At 39.5% G+C, this 19004-nt stretch overlaps 2 protein-coding genes across 3 annotated transcripts; one reads left to right on the top strand and one right to left on the bottom strand.

Moving 5' to 3' along the window:
• Positions 1-2125: 2125 nt before the first annotated feature.
• On the bottom strand, positions 2126-18914 carry LOC112552255 (uncharacterized). Of its 2 annotated transcripts, XM_089080376.1 has the most exons (8): positions 15890-18914; positions 15714-15809; positions 15559-15630; positions 15424-15465; positions 15154-15307; positions 15012-15088; positions 14531-14732; positions 2126-14397 (listed from the first exon to the last, which is right to left on the bottom strand). In XM_089080376.1, the coding sequence occupies exons 1-5, from the start codon at positions 16188-16190 to the stop codon at positions 15168-15170; spliced, it is 651 nt and encodes a 216-aa protein (XP_088936502.1). In that variant the 5' UTR covers positions 16191-18914; the 3' UTR covers positions 2126-14397; positions 14531-14732; positions 15012-15088; positions 15154-15167. The 2 variants fall into 2 exon arrangements, with proteins under 2 accessions (XP_088936502.1, XP_088936501.1); XM_089080375.1 differs by having other exon boundaries at positions 14531-15088.
• Positions 6147-7095, top strand: LOC148936052 (uncharacterized). The gene is made up of 4 exons (XM_089080515.1): positions 6147-6160; positions 6408-6581; positions 6645-6937; positions 7028-7095. Exons 1-4 carry the CDS (start codon positions 6147-6149, stop codon positions 7093-7095), a joined length of 549 nt encoding a protein of 182 aa, XP_088936641.1.
• Positions 18915-19004: the final 90 nt, after the last annotated feature.

Below are 19004 nucleotides of genomic sequence, written 5' to 3'. Positions count from 1 at the left end.
CTCAGATATGCAGTATTATGGACATCCAATAACTAAAAATCCGAATTTTTAACAAAAAATGCGTGCGCGAAGGGCCCCGCTCAAGAGTAAAGTGCCCTTTATATCATTGTGCTGACGAAACCGACGGTTGTGCCAACTTGTGCTAGGCTAGCACAACTCAGATATGCAGTATTATGAACATCCAATAACTACAAATCCGAATTTTTAACAAAAAATGCATGCGCGAAGGGCCGCGCTCAAGAGTAAAGTGCCCTTTATATAGTTGTGCTGACGAAAGTTATGGTTGTGCCAACTTGTGCTAGCCTAGCACAACTCAGATATGCAGTATTATGGACATCCAATAACTAAAAATCCGAATTTTTAACAAAAAATGCGTGCGCGAAGGGCCACGTTCAAGAGTAAAGTGCCCTTTATATCGTTGTGCTGACGAAACCGACGGTTGTGCTAACTTGTGCTAAGCGAATATATATTAGATATGCATTTGCATACTCTTTAGATGACTGATATAAGAATAAATGTCATTTATATATTTTTTTTCCCAAATCTATTTTTTATCATAACTTCTATTGTTATTATTTTTTAAAGATAATATTTTGGCACAATGTTAGCACAACCTAGCACAACCTAGCACAATCGAGAAAATTAAAAAAATCGCAAAGTGGGGGCTAGCCTAAAATGTCGTTTTTTTTCATTTTTTATGACATTTTTCACATTACGGTTTTAAAATTCGGGCACAATGTAGCATAAACCTAGCACAATTCAGCACAACTCTCAAAATAAGTTATTTCTAAAAGTGGGGGGCTAACTTCTAATAGGTGACATTTGAAATTCTTGATTTTTTCTCAAAGTGAGATTAGCTTACTCGCGGAAGGATCCCTCCGCGGCGGGGGTATGCTTGCGCCAGTATCTTCGCGCAACGAGTTCATACTCGCGGCAAACTTCGTACGCTCGTGTGAGCGTCCACCGCAAGAGCATCGACGCTAACGAGCTTGTACGCAGTGCTCCTCGAAAGCTAATTCAAGCCGAAGAAACTTACTCATAGAAAAGATTGAATACTTGATTGAATACTTACTTGCGGACGTAAAAATTTATACTTTTTTCTTTTACAAAGTATTTTAACGAGATTCTCTATCGAAAATTCAAAATTTTTTTCTGTATAAAAAATTAATTTTAAAAGAAAGTTATGTGTGGGGAAAAATTGGGAGTTTCAAAAATTTAATTTTACAAAAGATTTATTATACTTTTTCTTACAATTAGAAAAATAAACATTTTTATAACATTTTCTCTTAATAACTAAAAGTAAACACAAATTCACATAAACACATTTTTTTAATGTTGTCACATTTGATAATGATGTTGTAGCCAGATCTACAACTAATAATAAAAGTAGTCCGCATGGCAACAAAAGTAGTCCGAATGAATCTCGGAAAAAGTCTTTCGAAAGACGACACAAATATGTGACCGCCGAAATTACGATCAGTCTTTCGAAAGACCGCAGAAATGCATCGCGCGAGAATATTGCGAAAAGTCTATCAGCAAATTCCTAAATTTGACGATCGAACCGAGCGTGATATTATGATCAATCAATATCACGCAACCGATCGGAATGCTGATCGGGCATCAATTAGCCTATAATCGGTAATACAAAGCGGAATGGAGGAGAGTCAAAATTATAAGTCGTGCGGAATCATTATTATAAAAGTCGCTCAAGATACTACGGAATCCCGAAGTTCACGCGACCGTTATCAGCAGGTGTCACATTCGGTCATCGGCCGCCCGAGTAACGCGAGACGCGCCGAAGCGCCTGACGACGCGTAAACGTGTGTAAAATATAATCGTTATAATATAAAGTATTTGTGCACTTGTTAAAATAAATCAATTAAATTAAAGAAAGTGTGTCAGTGATTTCACGAGGATTTCTACATTCCTTTGATCTTGCTCGGAGTTCCAACTCCTTAGGCTTGACGAACCCGATTATCCCGAATATTAACGTCGTAGCCCATCCGGGATACAACAAATTTTACAAAACATTTTCTAATCGAAACTTTGAATAATAAACATTTTTCAAATTACATTTTTTTCTTAAATTTAATAACTAAAAATAAAATAAACTTTTACAAACATATTGATTTAGTATACATATTTATTTAGTATACATATTTACATTACACGAGGATGGGGAAAATCCGAGCCTTAACCTAACTTAATTTTAAATATTATATAACGTAAAACCATACGAATAAGAAAGGCAATTGTCGATAAATCTGCGTTTTAATAAAAGTGGAGCACATGTTTTATTTCGTTTCGCGTTACCTCGTGAAACGCGGTGCGACGAATTGCTTTAAATCGCAGATTTATTTCTTCTTTCTGCTCTCTTTATATATATAATAATAAATTTAATAATATATATTTAATAATAAATTATAAATACTGTTGCGGCCGTGCGGTGTTCCGTTCGGCGCTGCTGAAATTAATCGATATCAATCGATAAGAATTTGAATAGAGGATCGGCCCTTGGCAACGCGTCGTTCTCCGACTGTTATACAGATTTGACGGCCAGATTCCGCGGTGGCCGGACGCGTTTCTGTACCGTTGATTTAATAAAGAGCGAGCTTTTCTTTTAACAGTTTTCTTCCTTTCCGAAAGCGCTCCGCCGAGTATCGCGATCTCGGGAAGTAACGCCGTGAACGCGACAATTTTGGGGGCTCGTCCGGGATCGAATTTTTCGATTCGTGTGTGTGTGTGTGTGTGTGTGTGTGTGTGTGTGTGTGTGTGTGTGTGTGTGTGTGTGTGAGAGAGATAATGGCGGAGCGACAAACAGAAGAGACGGGGACTGGACAGGAAGAGGCGAAAGGTCGGAGAGTGATCTCTGCGAGAAAAAGGGCTTGTACTCGAGCGGAAGGGCCGGAGGCGTCTCCGAACTTGGAGGAAATTCTTCGCTTAACACTGGAGGAGCTTCGCTCTCTGAGGGAGGAGCGCGCTCGTCGAGAGACGGAAACATTTTCAATGCCCGATCCGCAGGAAGAGATTTCGCAACGTCCGATATCAGGCCAGTCATTTCCTTTTTCAAATTTTAGTTCCGACTTGAAACTTAAGCCCGATACTTATGACGGTAGTGTTCCGTTGCGCGAATATCTTACGCAGTTTAATTTAATTGCGCGAGCGAATAATTTAAGAAACGCGGAGAAGGCTGTCGTATTAGCGTCATGTCTCCAAGGAAAAGCGCGTGCGATTTTGGAAGGGAGCACGGATTTTGAGAACTCTCAATTTGAAAATTTGGTTGCGCGTTTAGAGCTACGTTTTGGAGAAAATTTATCCTCGCAAAATTATTATTATCAATTTATGAATCAGAGATTCGGAAACAGATATTCGGAGAAGATTTAGCTGCATTAGGCTCAGATATCGAGCGTTTATCTCGATTAGCTTATTCTGAATGTTCTCCCGGAGTTCGTGACAAAATTGCTTGTTCTCAATTTGTAGTTGCATTGTCTGATGTGAATGTTAAACAGACATTGCAGCTAGAAGGGTTAACATCTTTGAGGGCCGCGGTAGAAAGAGCTTTGGCTATTAAAATTATTAGGGAGAATTGTTTAAAAGAGCGGAGAAATTTTGATTTTAAGGAGGTTAAAGATTGCTCGAATTATAAGAGCAATCCTGATTTAAACGGATTCAAAATAGAATCTCGTGGAACGAGGGGTTTAAATTTTAAGAAAAAGAAGAATTTTAAAATTCAAGAGAAAAAGGAATGTTGGCAGTGCGGAAAACAAGGGCACTTCCGTTCCAAGTGTCCATCACTTTCTGTTTCACAGCAGGGAAAATAGGTTTTGTCGAACTTTCTGGGGCGGGCTCGACAAATGGAAGAAATGCCCCGGGTATTTGTAGGCGTTTTGAGAGAGGGTGTGAAAAATCAGGAAATTTTGTTTTCCAAAGCTCTCTTAATGGGAGAGACTGTTTTTTTTAATTGGATACGGTGATGTGACCTTGGTGAGTAGTAAATTTATAGGGAGAAAAGGGAAGCGTTTTTCAGCAAAGGAAGAAAATTTGAGGTATCCTACGGGAGAAAGGGTCCCGATCAGTTTTAAAATGTTTGCTAAGATAAAGTTAGGGAGATTTAATTTAGAGTTACCGACTTTCGTTGCCGATATTGGAGAGGATTGTATTTTGGGCGCGGATTTCTTTTCACGAATAGGGATGCAAACTGTAATAGAATCTTTTTTCCGTGGAGGTCATAGGGAAGATTTTTGTCGTCGGATTAAGCAAGAGGACGAAGCTCTGCCCGCGGAGTTGGAAGAATTCTTTCATAATAATTCCCGAGAATTGGAGGAAGATCAGAGAATAGTTTCCGCTACATTGTTGCGAGAATTTCGTGACGTGTTTTCGGAGCAAGCTGTTGCAGGAAAGTGTGAAGTTCTTCAATATAAAATTGAATTAATGGGTTCTTGTCCTATCAAACAGGCTCCTAGGAGAATTCCAATTCATATGCGTTCAGAAGTTGAAAAAATTATGGAAGACATGAAAGAACAAAGGGTAATTGAAGAATCTTCAAGCCCTTGGGTTTCTCCAGCAGTTTTGGTAAAGAAGAAAGATGGATCTCTTAGATTTTGCATTGATTTTGGAAATTGAATGCGGTTACGAAAAAAAATTATTATCCGCTACCAAGGGTTGACGATCTTCTTAATCAGTTATCGGGAAATGTCTGGTTTTATACTCTGGATTTGAAGAGTGGTTATTGGCAACTGAAAATTCGTCCCGAAGATAGGGAAAAGACTGCTTTTTCTGTGGGGAATGGACTTTGGCAATTTGTTGCAATGCCTTTTGGTTTGTGTAATGCCCCGGCTACCTTTGAACGTCTTATGGAACGGGTGCTTCGGGGTTTACTTTCGAAAATTTGCCTGGTTTATTTAGATGATGTGATAGTATTTGGCAAAACTTTTGAGAAAATGAAAGAGAATTTAAGAGAAGTTCTTCTGAGATTTCGTGCTGCGAAACTTAGTGTTAACCCAAAGAAATGTGATTTATTTAGGAGACAAGTAAAATATTTGGGTCATGTTGTTTCTTCTGCCGGAATCGCTACGGATCCTGAGAAGACTGAAGCGGTCACTGAGTGGCCAGTTCCTCAGAATAAGAAACAGGTCCGAAGTTTTCTTGGATTTTGCTCTTATTATCGGAAGTTTGTTAAGGGATTTTCTTCAATTGCGAAGCCTCTGTTTAAGTTAACTGAGAATTTGACTAAATTTGAATGGACTGAGCAATGTTAAGAAGCATTTTTGAGGTTAAAACAGGCATTAACGTCTGCACCTCTTCTTTCCTTTCCGAAGGGGGAAGGAAAGATGATTTTGGATACGGATGCTTCAGGTTTTGGAATAGGGGCGGTACTTTCACAAGTTCAGGACGGCTATGAGAGGGTCATTGCTTATTATAGTCGGGTTTTGAACAAACCTGAGCGGAATTATTGCACAACAAGAAGAGAGTTATTAGCTTTAGTAGATTCGATGAAACATTTTCATCATTATTTGTACGGAAAGAGTTTCTGTATTCGAACTGATCATGCTTCTTTGAGATGGTTGATGTTCTTCAAAGACTTGGAGAAACAATTGGCTCGCTGGATGGAAAGGTTACAACAATACGATTTTGATGTTGCTCATCGAAAGGGGATTATGCACAGTAATGCCGATGGTCTTTCGAGACGCCCTTGTGTAGAAGAAAAATGTAGATTCTGTTCTAAAGTGGAAGTTCAGAGAGGGCTTTTTGAGGATAAAGTAGTTGCTCGTATTGTTTTGCGTGAGGATTCTTCTGAGGATTGGCGAAGGGCTCAAATAGAGGATCAGGAACTGGCAATGTTTTTACTTGCCAAAGAAAATGATTTGCGACCTTCTTGGGAGGAAGTTTCTTCGAAAGGATTGTCAACCAAGATCTATTGGCATCAATGACATGCCTTGGAAGTCCAAAATGGGATTTTACATAAGAGATGGGAGGCTCCTAATTTGAAAAACAGTTTTCTTCAGTTGATGGTCCCGCGAAGCAGTGAAGCAGATTTTAGAAGAAGCTCATGATACTCCTTCTGGAAGGCATTTCGGGATCAATAAAACGCTGGAAAAGATCCGGAAGCGTTTTTATTGGGCAACCTGTAAGAAGGATGTTGAGGAATGGTGCAGAACCTGTAAGATTTGTATTGCGAAGAGGGGTGTTGCAGATAAGGGGAAATCTCCTTTGCAGATCTTTAATTCGGGAGCTCCTTTTGAGAGGATTCAGATGGATATTTTAGGCCCGTTACCTGTTTCTTCTTCAGGTAATAAGTATCTCCTAGTTGTTGTTGATTGTTTTACTAAATGGGTAGAGGCTTTTCCTTTGAAAAATATGAGAGCTATTACGGTAGCAGAAATTTTTGTTAATCAGATTGTTTCTAGATATGGGATCCTGTTGGAACTTCATACTGATCAGGGAAGGAATTTTGAATCACAGCTCTTTCAAGAATTGATGAGAATTTTGGGAATTAGGAAAACGAGGACGACCGCTCTTCATCCTCAGTCTGATGGTCAAGTTGAAAGACAACAACAGACAATTCTACAGTATTTGTCAAAGTTTGTTGAAGAGAATCAAAAGGATTGGGATCGTTGGATTCCCATGTTTCTTCTTGCCTATAGGACCTCTAAACATGAGGCTACAGGCGTAACTCTTTTAGAATTGTTTTGCGAAAGAGATCTTACCTTGCCGATGGATTTGCTAAGAGGTACTCCTCCCAGTTATGGTTTTTCCGAGTCAGCGGTGGAGTACGTTCGGAATTTGCGGCAGAAGCTGGATGAAATTCATCAGAGAGTAAGAGAGAAATTAGAATCAGGGTCTTTGAAGATCAAATGCCGCTATGATCGAAAGGCTAGGCATCCCGTTTTTGAGGAAAGACAGAAGGTTTGGTTATTTAATCCTCATCGTAAGAAGGGTAGGTCTCCCAAACTACAGAACGATTGGGAGGGGTCTTTTGAGATAATTAAGAAAATTAGTGATGTAGTTTTCTGTATTTCTCATTCAGGTGGTGGGAAAAGCAAGGTTGTGCATGCCGACAGGTTAGCTCCGTTTAGAGAAAGGGAAGAATTTTAAGTAGAGGTTTTCGGGGCCCGGTTTTCCAATTTTGACATTACTTTTATTTCTTGTTAATTGTTTTGAGTTACTGTGTTCTATTTTATCTTTCTTTAAGCTTCCTTCCGTCGTGAGAAGCGTCGTGGGGAGATCCTCGAGCCTGAGCACCAAGCAAGATCTTCAAGCTCGTGCTTCAAACTGAAAAGAAGTCTGCCTCGCCCCCGATTTTCTGAGTCGTGGTTTTTCCGGGGGACGATGGGCGAATGCCGAGGCAGGGGCTTAGTGTGTCTTTTAGAAAGACGTAAGGGTCCACGACGATTACCCCCACTTTGCCCGAAAAATGAAAGAGAGAAGTGCGCAAAGCTCAAGACGAAGAGTCAAGAGTGAAACGCGCGAAAATTTCAAGAACAAGATTCTTCTGAAGAGTAGAGAAGACTGGGATTAGAAGTAGCGGCGCCCGGTAACCTGAGGCAGCAGCCCAGGGTAGGGCAGGAAGTCGCCAGGAGCCCAGAAGTCTTTTCCAAGAGGAAGTTCTTGAAAGAGGAAGAATTGTCGGAACGACAATTTTATGAAGAGGGGGGCAGTGTTGCGGCCGTGCGGTGTTCCGTTCGGCGCTGCTAAAATTTATCAATATCAATCGATAAGAGTTTGAATAGAGGATCGGCCCTTGGCAACGCGTTGTTCTCGGACTGTTATACAGATTTGACGGCCAGATTCCGCGGTGGCCGGTGGGCGTTTCTGTACCGTTGATTTAATAAAGAGCAAGCTTTTCTTTTAACAGTGTTCTTCCTTTCCGAAAGCGCTCCGCCGAGTATTGCGATCTCGGGAAGTAACACCGCGAACGCGACAATACTTACAATTAAGCAGTCGCAAGTTTTCAAAATTTAATTTAATCTCCTTTATCTTACATGTTTCATATTTGCGTCCGTACCATGTACGCGTAAAATTTCGATCCGCCAGACCGAACACATAAACGCCTCGATGAAGCTACTACATCCGTAACTCTCGAGTTCGTCAGTCATATCATCCAAAAAATTATCTGTATGGTTCGTACTCGTTGGGATCACCGCTGCTCGTATATACGAGAGTCATTCGATAAGTCAGGTAAATTTTTACCGCCACGATGAACTGTGTAGTATATGGCCAGGAAGTAACACTATTCAAACTGCCTTATACCAAGATTCAGCCAAAAGCGACGTTTAGTTTACATGTGACAGACGTTGAAAGTGAGCATGGCAGCAGTTGTCGTAAAAATGGAGAAAGACGAATTCCGTGCAGTGATTAAACATTTTTATTTAAAGAAGTGGACGGCTACGCAGATTAAAGCCGAATTGGACGAAGTTTACGGGGACTCTGCACCAACATTGAAGACTGTTTATTTTTGGATTAATAAATTCAAAAGAGGCCGGACATCAATCAAAGATGAAGCGCGCCCCGGACGTCCAGTTGAAATCACTACGCCAGAAATGATTGAAAAAATCCATTGTATCGTCATGGAAGATCGCCGAATAAAGGCGCGTGACATAGCTGAGATTGTAGACCTAAGGCATCATAGTAGATAGGGTGCATAATATCCTGCACAAAGAATTAGAAATGAAAAAGTTTTGTGCATGATGGATGCCGCTGACCATCGATCAAAAACGCATGCGAAAAGACATTTCGCAGCAGTGTTTGTCGATGCTTAAGCGCAATCCACAAGATTTTGGCGTCGATTCGTGATCGTAGGCGAGACTTGGATCCATTACTATATACCCGAGTCAAAACAGCAGTCGAAGCAGTGGACAGCGCTTGGTGAATGTACGTCGAAGAAGGTGAAGACTGTTTTGTCGGCCGGGAAGATAATGGCCACGTTTTTTGGAATTCCCAAGGAATCATCTTCATTGACTACTTACAGAAGAGTCAAACAGTCACAGGAGTATATTATTCTACACTTCTGAATCGTTTGTACAAAGAGCTGTAAACGAAAGAGCGGCGCGCAAAAAAGTCATCTTTTATCATGACAATGCTCACACCTCCACAGTCGCAATGGCAAAATTGCATGAATTAAGATTCGAATTGCTGTCTCATCCACTTTATTCTTCTGATTGGGCCCCTTGTGACTTCTTTCAATTCCCAAACCTCAAGATCTGGCTCGGAAGAAAGAAATTTTCGTCCGATGAGGTCATCGCTGTTGTGGATACGTATTTCGAAGGCCTCCAGACTTCCTACTTTTCCGAAAGGATCAAAAAATTAGAACACCGCTGGATTAAGTGTAAAGCTCCAAGGAGACTACGTTAAAAAGTGAAAAAGAATTTTCTGAAAAAGGTAATTTTATTGCTTTTTTACCTGACTTATCGAACGATCATGATACATGAATCTGTATCATAATATAATACGCGACGGTCTAATTTTTCCAAATACTCTTTAACTTTAAATGCCGTCGTGTACGCCGCTATCACCACGTTAGTTATTGGTGAAGGTACCGCTTCGCTCTTTAACCACCATGAAACATATATATTACCTCCTCATTGACGGGCAATATGCCGATTATCTCGTGTTCCGAGCTTGACAACAATTCGGCGAAACGTTGAGAGGTTCTTATTATTTCCGTATTCGGCAAGTTACTTTGGCCGAATTTTCCCCAAAACGAATTGAGACAAAGTTTGACAATGGAGCGTAAGCCAGAATTACGTACGATGCTATTTTTATCAAGAATGATACTTTTGATTGCTTCATACTCCCTCAGGTAACGTTTTTTTAGCAACATTGTCGTCCTCGCACTTGCTCGGCCACCCACTCGCTTATTTTAGTTGTAAAAAAGTATTGATATATCCGGCAAACAATCCTCCCTGTCGCATTTCGGGATTATATCGTGTAGATTTGTATTGCCAAATCTCGTCTACTCGCGTCACGAGATATTCTTTTTCGATTGCTTTGCGTAATTCACAGGACACCCATGTGCCCTTGAACTCGTATTCCGCAGGATCGTCGTGAATGCACATCGTGAGAAAATATTTCACAGCATGTGCGGCAAAGAGCGAATAATAATTTACGCGTACGCGATACGATAGTACCGGAAAAGATTACGTGGGGGGAGTACTCGGCAACGTACGAGACTGGACTGAAATTAAAATTTGGCGCAATTCCAATTAAACTATTGCATTCTTCGTCTACATAAAAATCTGGATGACCGATTGGAAAAACTCCAGTCTTGAGTACGTACGGGTACAGGGAACATACGTCTACGTAGCGTATCTTCTCGGTATCGAGTCACGATATTGCCGGTCCGCCAAAAAATGCATCATGAGGATCGAGAGGTGAGATTTATACCATAGAGTGATTTTCAATAAATTCTCGTGTCTCTCGATTCTTGCGCATTTCTTCGTCAAAACGCACTCCCATTTTTCTATCAGGATATATCCCTGCTAACGTAACCACCAAGACGTTGCAACCATCCGTTCATAACGCGCGTCAAACGTATCTTTAAAATTCTCGAGCGTTTTATCGCGATTTATTGGATAACAAGACGGGTATCCGTGAAAAAAAACATTTGTGAAATAGTGAGACATGACGTTGCGTCTCACCTCCATTCTCGCATTCGTAATACCCATCGACAAGGATGCTTTCCGCTAATCGATACTCGCGTCCATGTCCCGCGTGAATTATTCGATGATCGATCTCGCGTTTCTTCAAAATTAACCATTGCATAACTTTGCGCGACTGGTTATCTTTAAATCTGTATCCATCTGATGGAATGATTCTTATTTCTCCTTCGCGCAAAAAGTTTTTCTGAAAAATTCTCATGCACGTTGAAGCGATAGTTGTACATTCCTCGAATGGACACACGTTTCCCCGCTCTAAGAATATTTTTCTGAAAGCCATGCATGCTCGTCGAAGAATATCAACGTAGATGCGACAATATTCGAGTATATCGCGTTGAAAATCAAATATTTTTGTCATTTTTTTGGCATTTTTTTTGTCATTTTTGCGTGCCACACAAGAAAACGCGTTCCTCTGTTTGCATTGTTTCGGGCGCGTAATAACAAACATCCGGTAGTGGACTGACATATGTTTGATTATCGGCAGTATTAAATAAGTGAAGAAAAACACCTTTGTCACAACTATCCGGTAATCCGAAGGCCTTCGATAATTCTGATAAACGCATCGGCATATATTAGGTGTACAAAAAAATTCTGAGCTTTAGATTTCATACAACCGAAATAACAATTTAAATTTTATATATCTTCCCACCCTTTTGCGGTTTTAAAGCGTTGACCTTCTAAAATGCCATACGGTTTGGCATTTGATGCACATAACTTCAAAAATCAGTAGTGTTCACGATGGCAATAACAAAAGAGCATATTCGATTTTCCATCCACTTCGCGTTTTATCTGAAGAAAAATGCTGCTAAAGTCACTGCAATGATTTGTGCTGCATATGGAGAGAACGCTGTAAGTCATACTACATGTAAAAGATGGTATCAAAAATTTCGCCAAGGAGATTTCAGTCTTGAAGATGAACCGCGTGCTGGACTCTCAAAAAATTGAAACGGACGAATTGCAAGCACTGCTGGATATAAATTCTGCGCAAACTGAAAAGGAGCTTGCAGAACAGCTTGGCGTTACGCAGCAAACCATTTCCGTACATTTACATACGATGGGAAAGGTTCAGAAGGAAGGCAGATGGGTTCCACATGAATTGTCCGAAGACAACAAAAATCGTCGGCGTGACACTGCACTCACTTTGCTTTCAAAGTTCCGGAAAAAAGACTTTCTGCACAAAGTCATTACAGGCGATGAAAAGTGGATTCTTTATGATAACCCTAAACGTAGAAAATCATGGGTTGACCCTGATCAACCTTCGACATCGACGCCAAAGCTCAATATCCACGCCAAGAAGATTTTGCTCTGTATCTGGTGGGATTGGAAAGGTGTGTTACGAGTTGTTATAACCGGGTGAAACAATCACGGCAGACCGCTACCAACAACAATTGACCAATTTGAGCGATGCATTAGAAGAAAACAGGCCAAAACTGGCCAAGGACGTCGTAAAATAATCTTGCTTCATGACAATGCTCGATCATATGTTGCGAAAGCGACTCAGGATCATATCTTTGCGTTAGGCTGGGAACTTCTCTTGCACGTGGCGTATAGCCTAGACATGGCGCCTTCCGATTACTACCTATTCCGGTCGCTGCAGCATCATTTAGCTGATACACATTTCGTGAGATTTGAAGAGATACGAAAATACATTGATGACTTTATCGCTTCGAAGCCGGTGAGCTTCTATCGTCAAGAAATTCTCAAGCTACCCGAAAGATAGCAAAAGGTCATTGATACAAACGGGAAATATTTCGCTGATTAATATTTTTTTGTTTGTTTTTGAATTTAACAGAATTTTAAAGATTGAATTTTACAAAAAAAAGCTCAGAACTTTTTTGTACACCTAATAATTAATACTATCAATAAATTTCATACGATTTGCTGATAAGACCATAATTTTTTTACCATTCAAAATTATACAAGGTTTAATCCGGATTAATTTTCAACAATGTATCGGAAGATAAACTGTGCGATGATTTCGCGTTATGCGCTATACAAATGATCCGAGTAAAATGTTTCGTAGGGCGTGTTGCAAATTCGACAAATTGTTTCACAGGATTCTGCCGAAAAACAAATTCGCGTCTTCCACACCAGTCGCAGCGCACTGACAAATTATCTATCCCCGCGCACGAATCGCAAAGCGTGCTGTAGCATGACGCAGAGAGTCGGGACGTGAATTTTTATATCAGTTTCCTCAAGCGATTGATCTTGATGCGTCTCAAAATCGTAAAACACGAATGCCGTTCGTCCCTTTTTGCGTTCCCACTCACCCGCGTTATTCTGTTCGCTTTCTCTCGTAATTACAGAAGAATCTTCGTCGGACTCAACAGCGCAGGATCTGTCTTTACGAGAGAAAGGTTGCATGTAGCAAAGAGGATTTAGCGGTTTTTGTGCAAATTTTACAAAAAGAAACACCACATTTGTGTCTTTTTGTCGCTTTTATAACCTGTCCGCAACATTCGCAAAATCGAATGGCATTACAGACACTCGGAGTTTTTCCAACGTACATTTGTCGCGAGATGATGCTCGAAGCATGCTTTTCCAAAGAACGGACGTTCGCACGTCTCACACCTAACAAGTCCTACGATTTCGCGCTGATCACTCGGCGGCACCTTGTTACATCGAGAACATTTATTTGAGCAGCGGTGATCTCTTTCGTCGTGATATCCGATATTGCATGATACACAATAACCTCTTCTATTTCGCGCGGCTGCTTTTAAATTTAAAATAGGACTATAATGATGCTGTTCGTAACATATAATATTTAATCAATATAAGAGCTCGCGTTCTAGAAAAGCGAGTACTGCGGTTCCGTCGAATAAAGGTCTTTTTCGCGTCCGAAAGTAGTAAAATTATAAACAAAAATCGCAATATCGGATGCGACGAGAAAGCGTTGGAAACATTCTATTTCCCGCTATTATGAATCCCGCAACTCTTCGATGGAATGGTGACGCCAGCCGTCTTCGTTAAATCCAGCGCGAGATCGTGATGTAACAAGAAATTCTGACATAAATTCTTATTGTATTCAATCGCTCGTGAAGTTCCTCGCTCGCAACGTTCTGCGTTTATGACAAATTTGGGCGGCTACGAGAGAGCGAGGAAATACAAAATCTGAATTGGAGATTGTTAAGATCGAACGTTTTGCAACGTCTTCCCGTGTAAGTTTATTCGAAACGCGCCCGCGACCTTTGAGTGCCGTGACATTGAAAACGCGTACGTTAAAATTCTACGCGATATCGGAATCATCGGCGCTTTGCGCTACTAAACTCACGTCAAATGTCCTCATGAGTTATGTTGCGTGCCGATTGAAACGATAATCCTGCCAGACCATGCGTTAAAATCCTTCGAATCGAATAAAAATCCTACGTAATCCCGCAGTTCGGAGGTATAGACGTGAATTTCAGTGAGTGCGTTTTCAAGCCAATTATAAAGTTTGACTCCTTTGGGTAGCGGACGCAAGCGGAATATCGGCTACCTTCCTAATATTTCGAAATTTCTAAACGAGCGCGAATTTTCCCTGATTAATAATAAATGATTAAAATTTCTGACTTCGTTCTCAGAGGTACCTCGCGCTTGTTCCCTTTTCTCTCCCTCCTCCTCTGTTTCCTCTTCCACTTGTTCCTCTCCCACCTCCTCCTCCTTTTCTTCTTCAGTTGTTTCTTGCTCCTCTTCCTCTTCTGAATTCCCCTGAGGAGTCCAAGTATTCGGCCTCCTCCACGCTGCGGCTCTTCGATGTTCGCGTCTGCATAAAGGTACAAAAATTGGAATTTTACTTTATAGAAAAATACTTCGATATTGTTTCGAATATTCGTATTATGTTCGTATTTTAATTTAATAAACATGCATACATGATATTTTTCGCTGAGGTAACTCGCCTTTTGACGCCGCCGTCTTCCTCTCACATGAAGAAAGGGATTGAGAAAGGGTTCCCTTCTTATTCGGGGGCTCGAGCCATGCTTGATGCAATCTCTCCTGTCGTGCTCCAGGAGGATTATTTGTATATTTGCCAATGGCGTTGGAGGGTGTCGCCGCTGCAGTCCGACCTGCATCCATCGAGAGACTAGGACCATCATCTCTCTAGAATACCGGTCGTGGGGATTCGAAAGAATACATGTATATATATGTATATTGTAATATATATATATATATATATATATATGTGTGTGTGTGTGTGTGTGTGTGTGTGTGTGTGTGTGTGTGTATCATTGTATTGTTGACGTGTTATTCTAAACATGTTATTTGCGATAAAGATCATCACATCGCCTCGGTAGTCGAAAGGATAAGATGCCTGCCCGGTAAGCAGGAGATCCAGGTTCGATTCCTGGCTGAGGTGGTATTTTTTCGCAAAATAATTACGAGTTTTCACGACTGGTTCGTGGTCGGGCCCCGCCGTGACGCACACCCTCCCTTCTTATTTGGGCTGAGAAAATTTCCTAAAAAATTTGATAATTTAAAATACGAACATAAATCAAGAAATTAAGAAAAAAAGATTATATACCAGGAGATATTTCTCTAATTTCCTTTTCTATTTCGGTTTCTCGTTCTTCCACATGTTCCTCCTTTTCCTCTCCCTCTTTTTCGTCTTCCTGCTCTTCTTCTTTTTTCATCGCCTCCCTCTTCCGGGATTACGGGAGAATACATATAATCATATTCTAGGAAAAAAGTATATAAAGTAGATAAAAGTAAATTTTTATTCCCAATATTATGTCCTTAATTAATATAGATATTATGTTCTTTAATTAATATTTTTTTCTTTTTATGAACTTACCAGGCGAGAACACATGCGGATCAGGAGTACTTACTTCCGCATCTGAAAAACAAAGTTTTTTTTAGTGAAAAACAAGTTTTGTTTAGATTTTTTATCTTTTACTATTTGTTTTAGAGATTATTTGCAAATGTAAACCAGACGAGAACTGAATAATTTCTGGAGTCGCCTTCTCCTCCAATTCCTGCGTTAATACAATACGTGCTCTTTCTAAAAGCAAATAAATATTTTAATCTTAGAAAATTGCAAAAAATTACATTTTTAATATTACTTCTATCTAGTTTATTACTTACGCGCTGGTCCTGCTTCTGGCTCTTCCTTCGCGCGTCGCCTCCGAATCTGTGTGAGAGGATTCACTAACACAGTGATTCTTTGACGAACATTTTCTTCTACAATTTATTATTAAAAATTAGCTAAACCGAGTTTATTATTCGAGTTATTTATGTAGAAATAATAGAGTGGTGCTTACTATTATAGAAATGCGAGAGGAGATTTTGGATGTGTCCACCCACATTCTCCTCCTCGTGTCCAAATGCACGTCGCGTTTCGATTATTTCTCCGGCAATCCGGAGTAACCGCGCGTCAGCATCAAAGTATCCTAACTGATCTCCCAATATTGTATCGGAACATTTGCACGAAAAACGTGTGAAAAGCAAATAATTAGCATCGACCGAAACTTCGGATATTTTGGATAAAAATTTCTCCGCGTTTATGCGGATATCCAGCATTGATGCTAATTTTACGCTTCTTCTGATTATTTCACTTCCCATTTTTTCGCACCTTTATTCGCACAAACAAAATAACCCGAACACAAACTTTTAAAACTCGCATGATGAAACCGAAGTGAAGCACGAAAGAGTTCAACTCGAAAACAGTTTTAGATAGCGCAAAATGCACTATTTATAGGGAAAATCCTACCTTTTCCGTATGAAAAAAGAGATTTATAAAAAATTATAGAATTATTCTATAGTTTCAAGGAGAAAAGGAAGGTAAGAATGTTATCTCATAGCTCAAGTAATAAATCATTTTTTCTTGAAAATTTGTATTCCTTGTACCTATGTAGATTTGATCCTTTTTCCGAATTCATCTTTTTTGTTTATTAATGCATAAATGGCGTCAGACATGTCACGTCCATATGAATAGTTATTTAAATTTGAGGAAAGTTCTCGCTTCTTCAAATTTAACATTTATAAAATATTTCTTACTTGTAATTCTATTATATATTTCGATAATGTCTTCTTTTTGAAATAATTTTTGTATGATTTTTTCGATGATTTTTTTTAATTTTCTCATCTAATACCTAAGCATGTTCGTACGTGATCGAACCTGTAATATTCCCTTTATTTGAGAAAATTCTTTCCTTAAAAAAGAGCAGCGTCAAATTATAGCTTACTCGAATGTTCAATAATTTATTTATTTAAAATTGTTCTCATCTAACATCCAAGACACACGCGTGTTCGAACATGATCGAATCTAATAATTCTATTATTCGAGAAAAGTTTTTCCTTGAAAAAGAGCAGAGACAAAGCGAAGAGATGAGTTTCTTCTAAAATCTTCGATTTGACTGTATGTTATTTATAAAATGTACTTTTTTTATTTCGAAAGGAAGGAGAGATGCTGTATAAATAAAGATTGCTATACATACTGGTACATTGCTTTACTCGAGTATCGACATTCGAAGCGTCCACTTCCAAAATCCCTCTAAGTTTGTTAAAAGTGAACATTTATTCAAAATTCTCTCGTCAAGTAATATGGCCGGACAACAAGAAGTTGCGAATCCCGCTAAACTAGAAAATATTCGCAAGATATTCAAGAATTCGGTGCAACAAAGTTTGTTATTTTCTGCATACCGTCTGGCATACCGTCTCAATACCTGTTATACGAAGGAATTACACGTGGGATTACAATTATCTAAAAAGAGTATCTTCGAGCCTGTTGTCAAATTGAGTGGTAATTCTACAGAAGGAAGCTTTGATCCGGACACGTGGCAGCAATTTCAAGAGAGTATTCGGGACATGAGCGCGTACTTTAACGGAAGCAATAAAAGCAAAGTAAATCCTATCACATTTGCAAACATATTTATCAACTTCACCTCTGCCTATGGAGCAAAAGCTATATTAGTGACGTATAAGGAAAATGAAAATTTTCCTAAAGAAAGCAGTACTGGAAGTACGCAAGCTGACTGGAAAGCGAAGGAACAACCACCGTCGAAAAAAAAGGAAAACTTACTCCGTCGCAGTTGTAATGCAGCAAACTACTTTTCAAGGCATGGAGAATATCATCAAATGTGTCGATGCTCGTATAAACCAGCATCTGTCGTCCATACTGTTAACGAGAGTTATCTGAGAACACGTTATCAAGGAGATAGAACTATGTCTACATAACAATTACATCGATATCGATATCATCAAACTCACTCTCCGAGGCAATCAAAAAGATATCTTGCTGTGAGCATACAAATAAATAATTTATCATTTTTTAATACATATTTTAATATTGTATTTTTAGAATTAATTACACTAAAATTTGAAGAAATTACTAATATAATTTTAATGAATCGAGAATTATATTTTTTAACTGAATCATGTATTTAATTTTGTAACAAGAAGAATAACTTTGCAACAAAACATATTTATATATATGTGAAAAATGTGAAAAACAATAAATTTAGCTTATACTTGATAACATAAATGCAAATTTATGTTGTTTCTTTACCTTTCTCTTTATCCTAAATTTTTCACAACTTCCCTTTTTTTGAAAGCCATTTACGCGGACCTACACGAACACATGTTTTCCTATTGTCTCCTAGCATCTCTATGCTTTCCTGACTCACACGATCTCTCTCTCTCTCTCTCTCTCTCTCTCCCCCCTCCCTTCAGTATCCTGCAAAGTTATCATCGCGTCGAAAGAAAATTTTTTCAGCCTGCATGTTTGTCATAGTCATAAAAGCCTCGTATATCTCCAAATTCGTCGCCATCAGAAATTTCTAGTGCGAATCTGTCCGTTCCTGTTTTCCTCCCCCAAATACCATACGACTCGGTAAATAATTCTAACGGTTATTACACTCCGAAAACCTCTCGTCTTCAAAACATTTATACATTTCCTCCATACAAAAAATGTCAAGTGACTCGAGAAATTTATTTAAATTCGCTAGCTATGAGGCGCCGAGAAATCTTTCGTCCTAAGAAAACGTGATTTATCCCAAATATACGTAATAAAAACCGCAAAAAATCAATTTCTTTCTCCTCGTGTCATAAAAATGGCATTCCATTCTCGTCAAATATATTCCTTTCACACACTCGCCATCTTTCTTTTTCGCAGACGTCATTTTGTTTTCGGATCTCGAGCGGTTCCAGACACTTTTTCCCCTTTCTCCTACTTTTTCATCTGGCATTTTGACAACCAATCACACATATGGGGCACTATGGGCAGAACTAATCACGCGCCGGGCAGCTATGGGAGCAGCCAATCAGAACGCTCCCTAATTATTTAATTATCACCTGCCACGCCCACCAACCAATCAGAATGCTCCATTTCCACGTGGCTGACAATTTTTGACAGCGGGAGGTCATTCCCCTGGCGCC

This window comes from Pogonomyrmex barbatus, unplaced genomic scaffold (assembly GCF_055798465.1).
Source record: "Pogonomyrmex barbatus isolate J1 unplaced genomic scaffold, ASM5579846v1 scaffold3, whole genome shotgun sequence".
Classification (NCBI taxonomy): domain Eukaryota; kingdom Metazoa; phylum Arthropoda; class Insecta; order Hymenoptera; family Formicidae; genus Pogonomyrmex; species Pogonomyrmex barbatus.
This window is presented reverse-complemented; position numbering and strand designations above follow the sequence as displayed.